General features: G+C 36.0%; 2 protein-coding genes across 2 annotated transcripts; one reads left to right on the top strand and one right to left on the bottom strand.

The window, feature by feature from the left end:
* Positions 1-1579: 1579 nt before the first annotated feature.
* Positions 1580-2929, bottom strand: LOC130621217 (uncharacterized). The gene is made up of 2 exons (XM_057436531.1): positions 2831-2929; positions 1580-2635 (listed from the first exon to the last, which is right to left on the bottom strand). Exons 1-2 carry the CDS (start codon positions 2927-2929, stop codon positions 1580-1582), a joined length of 1155 nt encoding a protein of 384 aa, XP_057292514.1.
* Positions 2930-4722: 1793 nt separating this feature from the next.
* Positions 4723-5325, top strand: LOC130621219 (rho-related protein racC-like). Its single transcript, XM_057436532.1, has one exon. It carries the CDS (start codon positions 4723-4725, stop codon positions 5323-5325), a length of 603 nt encoding a protein of 200 aa, XP_057292515.1.
* The last annotated feature ends 1201 nt before the right edge of the window (positions 5326-6526 follow it).

Here is a 6526-nt window from a genome sequence, read left to right on the forward strand (position 1 = left end):
ATACAAGTAAACATACGTATTTAAAATAGGAAGAATAAGATTTGTATTTTAATAGGTGATTATAATAATAACGGTGCTTCGTTGGCAGCTAATGATGGAAAATCCAAAACCTATCCTGATTAAATCACCATAATTATTACCAAAAATGATCATACAGTTTATCAACATGTCCTCCTACAAACTTTTTGCAGTAGTAAAAAGCGATAGTCTTCTTATGAATAATCGCATACTTGCATATCTTCATTAAGGCCGTTTCACATTACAGAAATATATTGAATCCAATATATTGGAAATTATTGATAACTATTGAAAAATATTGCCTCAATTAATTGACATAATGTGAAACCAACTTTTGAGACACGTTCGAAAAAACATTACGCAATCGCTTTCAATACTTGTCAAGACTTTTTAATTCAAACACGGTTTGAATTAAAAAATATTGCAAGGGAAATTCTTTTGTTGTGAGAAGACTCAATTGTTCTCCGAACAATAGAAAAATCGAATCAGCACAGTATTCGAAATTTGTCTGTCTGAAATAAACAGTAAATGAAACATACGATCGAAGATAAAAGATGGAGCAAAATAACATTTATTATTTTGAAAGTCAGCCACACGATTTTGCTACGAATGAGCAAATACTATTTCCTCAAGCTACGACGCAACAGCAACATGCCGCACATGTCTTCACTCAGAGCTCACCAAAACCAACCTCGTCAATCTTGAGCCAAAACACACAAATATTCGGTCAGAGCGTGCCACAGCAACTTCAACCTTCACTCAGCCCCGTATTTCAAAATCCAGAAGATGAAACTTCTGCGAAACCTCAGAAGCGAGGAAGAAAAGGCTTAAAACATGAGAAAGTTTGGAGTAGTGGTGAAACTGAACATTTGATAAATTTGTGGTCACAACACGAAGTTCTATACAAAGTTAGTTGCCCAGGATATATGGACAAAAACAAAAAACAACTGGCACTTGTAGCGATTGCAGCCGAGCTAAATTGTAGCGAGAGTGAAGTACAAAAGAGGATGCACAGCATGAAGACTTATTATGGGACATTACGTCAGAATTATGAGGAATCGAAGAGGAAAAGTGGAAGCGGGAGAGCTGATTTGAAGAAGCCTAATTGGCCTTGGTATGCACTTATGGAAATTTTGAACGATAACTTGACTTCCAAGCGCACATATTCCAACATGAGACAAAACGAGGCTTCATCGGAGATTGACGATTTAGAGTCTCACGAATCTTTCTATGTGACCCCAAAATCGAAAAACAACCGGAGTAAGGGGCAAAGTTCGTGTCAACAAGATCTGCTGTACGTCAAACAATCTGCGCTTATGGACAAAGCTTTGAATGTTTTGTCTACTCCTAAGCCGAACGCACAGCCTTCTGAAAAGTCAGCTGACGATCTGTTTGGAATGATGGTGTCAAAGTCTATGTCTTCCATTCCCGAGAGCGAAGATAAGGAGGAATTGAAGATAGAAATCCAATCACTTATTTTACAAACAAAACGAAGAATACAGCTTTTCTAGAACCCTTAGATTCGTCATTGTTTGTATTTGTTGTTTTGGTGAATAAAGTTCTATTGTCCGTATACTTGATTCCATTGCCAATGCACCTGACCTATACCTTGAAAATAATCACTGAAAGAATTTCGAATATTTTCTGCGCGTGTGCTAAAGTTTCTTGATTTTGTTCCTTCCATCGGGGACAGACTTGATAGGTTGTTAAAAATATTATCTTTGATTTCCGGTCCCTCCGCGTTTGTATACGTTTGCATAGACATACTACACAGCATATTATGTAGCGCACAAGTAGCTAACGTTACTTTTACAGCAGATTCGGGCAAAACATTTAATTTTGCAGTGAGGCAGCGAAACCGATTTACAAGTATTCCAAAAGCGTTTTCACTTGTTCTTCTTGCACGTGATAAACGATAGTTGAATATGCGCTTTGACTCAGTAAGTCCTTTCTGTGCGTAAGGTTTCATGCAATACTCAGTTAAGGGAAAAGCATTATCAGCAACTAGAACGTATGGCAAGAGTGGCTGGTCACACTCAGGGTTAAGGAAGGAATCATCAATTCCAGATATGTTTGGCAGTTTTCTCCTTTCTGGTAAATCTATGCTGTTTGTAGATAATCCTCTGAAAAATTCACACCGCCTGAAAACTCCACCATCGCTCAGACGTCCCTGGCAGCCGATATCGACAAAAATAAATCGATAACGCGCATCAATGATACCTAGTAAAACTAAACTGAAAAAACCTTTGTAGTTGTAGTATGTTGAACCGCTAAGCTTAGGATGGTACAGAGCAATATGTTTTCCATCCATTGCCCCAATGCAATTTGGAAATTGCCACATCGTTTCGAATTCAGATGCAATTTCAAGCCAGTCGTCTTTGTTTTCGGGGAACTTGAGGAAATCATCTTTTAGTGTATCATGTAATGCTTGACAAACCTGAGGAATAAATGTGGCAATGGTTGAAATACCAACAGAATAGTGATGATGTAAGCTAGTAAAATTCTCCCCAGTAGCGAGAAAGCGCAAAGTTATTGTCAGCTTCAACTCCGGCTCCAAAGGTTTCCGTAAATGCGTTGTCTTCTTCGTTAATTTACTTCTGACTTTCTCAAGTAAAAGCTAAACAAAAGGATTGTTTTAGATCAAACTCAGAATTATTTCACATGAATATCAAGTTAAAAATTATATTCACCTCATATATGTCTGGGCTCATTCGCAGGTATTTGCGGAAACTCTCTTCGTAATACAAACGTAGTTCTTGCACTAAGTTATCGTAAACACCGATCGATTTTCGTTTTTTCATCCACTCCTTACCCAAATTCTACGCGTAACCTTAGGTTTGAAAAAGTTTGTCGGAAGTAAAGTTGTAGCAATAATAATCGCAGCAACCGCTTTTCTCTGTTCCTCAGACATTTTGAATTACAACAAAATTTAAATGGACATTTAAAGAGACATTTAAAGAGACAATTTGCAATAATTCGAAATATTTTCCAATATAATGAATTCAATAATTTTCAATTGATATCATTATTCATAAATATATTGCTGTCAATATTTTTCTATATATTGCTGTAATGTGAAACGGTCTTTAAACACTAATGTGTGTGGACACACTTGACAACCAAGTGAGACACCAAACAGACAGGTGACGAACTGTCTGTGATTCTTAGAATTCTTCATTCGAAGTTTATTTCGCACAGTACATAAATACGCAGGGCCTTTGTAAAAAGGAGAATGGATATAGTAAAAAAAATTATAACAGATCGGTTAAAACACACATTGGCACAATGTATGTTAAGAATATCCATATGGCAAATAAGAATCGAAAAGCAATTTTGATTTTTAACAGTTTAAAACATCCCACGGTTATTTTAAAATTTATAACAAAATTATGGCAAGAATGTAAAAAAAAATGTAACACGACATTCTACAGACATGAAATCAAAACGTTGTAATTGTCTACATTACAGACTTCTTGTAAACAAGCCGGGGGATTGTAAATACTTTGTGTCAATGTTGTCAGGCACTCTTTAAATGTAAATAGTGATTACCTTACAGCTAGGTGATAGTTTTTGTTGTTGTAGTCTTCAAAATCAACCTTGTCATCGTGAACTTTTATTCAGCAGCCACGCCGTGGAGTAGTTCTCTTCTCCTTTGAGGGTAGGTGACCGAGCGGGACACCACAGTGGAGCGCTTAGCACACCTTTAACTGTTTAAATTTAACAACAGAATTGGGTGTGTCATTATTGGAATCGTGCGTATTGGAAGAATTGCCCGAATAAACACGAGGACTGTCTATTTTCTACGATCTTGCATCACTGAGCATACTAGACCTTTCAATGAAATACTTTTAAGAAAAATCTGCTAACCGCATTCTAGGGTGTTAAAATAGATGAATAAAACAGTGTTTTATTCCTAACCCGCCTTACACCCCATCCTCCACCCCACCTCACCACAGACGATACCCCACTCTGCTTTCTTGCTTACCTTCTTGCTTTAATATACTAAGTTTCGCTTTTACTCACAAATTCGCTAGAGAAAAATACCCTGGATTTCCATAAGTAAATAATAATAAACTAGATTTCGCAATAATCGAGTTTTCTAATCTTCCCTCCGTCCTGCTCCGTCTCTCCTTTCCCTTTAAACCTTTTTTTAATCGGCGCGCAATCGAGATGCTGTTCGTTCCATGTTAAAAGTGAGGAAACATATTGTTGATAAAGTTATTCCCGCGTAAGATCGAAAAGGAAAAAAGGTACCAGAGAATGTATACAATATTATTATTAAACTTTTTCATTGAAAATTTGGACACAATATATATTGAAGCATGGAGGCATATTATTCCGGGTTGTCTGTTTAGAATTTATATTATTGTTGAAGGTTTATCTTAAACTAAACTATCTTCTACTAAACTATTCAGAAAATAATAAACCTTTACCGGAGAAATAAAATAGTTGCGCACGAGAAATAATTAATTACAACGCGTTTGAAATAATTAGATCACTCGCTTGAAAGTGGAGCACGTCATTCTCACATAGGTAATTGCAATCAATAATTATGAATTTGAATGACTAGCTTAACATTGTAATTACACCGCAAATATATCAAGAAAATAACCGTTACGTAAATAGTATTAACTTTCAACGATGTCATTAGACAACAAAAATATATTAGTGGTAAAAATCCAAAGTGAAAGCTGACAGTTAAAGATGGTGAAGAATAAAGAACTAGTATCAACATTTGACAAAAAAGTTGTGTTTGTCGGTGAGAAAGGCACGGGTGTGACTTCTTTGATTGCATGTTATGTTCAAAAAACCATGCCATGTTATCACTCCGATCCAATCTGCAAGAAATCACAAGAAATTACTATAGACCTTGGTAAATCAAAAGTAAACTTAGAAATTTGTGATCTGGGGCAAAAGACGTGGCACGAGCGCGTTATTGACTACACAGAAACAAACGTCTTTGTTATTTGCTGTTCTGTGGAGTATCCTGCCAGTTTGTTGCGAGCGTATCAACATTGGATATGTGAGATTAGAAGCTATTGCCCATATACACCGGTCTTTTTAGTGTGCAATAAAATTGATTTGCGAGATGATAAAGGCGTTACAGAAAAACTGCAACAGTATGGACTTAAACTTATATCAAAGTTTGCTGGTGAAGTAATGTCGGAAACTATTAAAGCCGCAGGGTATTTCGAAACATCAACTTTGCACAACTTTAACATAGACGAGTTATTTAAGCGTATAGCAATTGCTTCTCTAAAGGAAAAAGATAAATCTGAGAGACGATGTTGCTGCAATGTACTGTGATGGAATTTATAACTGCGTATGTTACCAATATGTGAAGTCATTGGTACTTAGATATCGTTGCCAAATAACCGTTGGAATTCAATCTCATTTCGGACATCGCGCTCCGATCGTTAAATCCACGGAATTTTTGCTGTCAAATCAAAGTGGATAGAACTATATCGCATTTGTTACTTGTTGCATCAAGATTTTCTACGTATTTAACACTTTTACAAAGAGACGTTCAATGGATATTATTTCAGAGACAAAAATACCCTAAGTACTACAAGGTCGGTAGGTCATAAAAACAAACGCGTTTATTAAACTCTTCTTCATTATGACATAAAAACAAAGTCTACCCATTCTTCAAAAATTGTAAAATCTGATTATTATATGTCTGTGTAACAGCTTAAAAAAAATGAGCTAAATGAAAATTTTTAAAAACTCGTGAATTTTTATCTTCACTCAACTCAGTTTCACTTTCATTTAGCAGTATTTTGCCACAAATGAGTAGTCTGGACACTAATATTTTTTAACGTCACTCGTGTCAACAACATTTGATACACTACTTTCAAACAGTTGTAATATGTATCACTAGTCATTAGCCCGTGAAAAATCCACGGGTTCGCCCGTCCTTTTTATACCGCATTGCGTGCTTCTCGATATTGCGCAGCTAAGCTACCATTTTGCGTGACAGACATGAGCGTTGATATGAGCGTTGTGGAATTTAATGAAGATAAAGAATTTGGTTTACCTCTTTTCATGTTTGAACCAGAAAGCCGTTAAAATGAAGTACCTATAGTTTTGAAAGCTTTGAATAACAACATCGGTGCTGAAAATTGTAACATTGCAGCTGAAAATCGTGTTGGTCAAGTCGGGAGGTGCGAAAAGTGTAGAGTTATGGTCTCTGAAACTGAAAGTTTATGTTGTCAAGAAAATAATGATATTTCCAGACGGTAGTTTTTTAAGTTTTTTGTTCATTGAAATATCTTCTGATCACGTACTTTTATTCCTACATCAATCTAGCAAAGATATGCAGCATAATTTTTTTTACCATTAGAAAGTCGGAATAGCTAAGGTGACAAAAATTACGCTGGATCGGAAACGAATTTTCTGCGGTCACAATACTAATTGCGCTTTTTGATTGGTTTTGTTGACGTGATGACTTTTTCAGTGAATGTCGAAATCTCTCCTAGTCTTTTTAGTAACAGGAGTGGCGTACCCC

The sequence above is a fragment of the Hydractinia symbiolongicarpus genome, chromosome 12, assembly GCF_029227915.1.
Source record: "Hydractinia symbiolongicarpus strain clone_291-10 chromosome 12, HSymV2.1, whole genome shotgun sequence".
NCBI lineage: Eukaryota > Metazoa > Cnidaria > Hydrozoa > Anthoathecata > Hydractiniidae > Hydractinia > Hydractinia symbiolongicarpus.

Coding starts and splice junctions, on each gene's coding strand:
- LOC130621217 (XM_057436531.1), bottom strand. CDS start 2,929: ATGTCTGAGGAACAGAGAAAAGCGGTTGCTGCGATTATTATTGCTACA. Junction 2,636..2,830: donor AGGTTACGCGTAGAATTTGG/GTAAGGAGTGGA, acceptor CCTTTTGTTTAG/CTTTTACTTGAGAAAGTCAG.
- LOC130621219 (XM_057436532.1), top strand. CDS start 4,723: ATGGTGAAGAATAAAGAACTAGTATCAACATTTGACAAAAAAGTTGTG.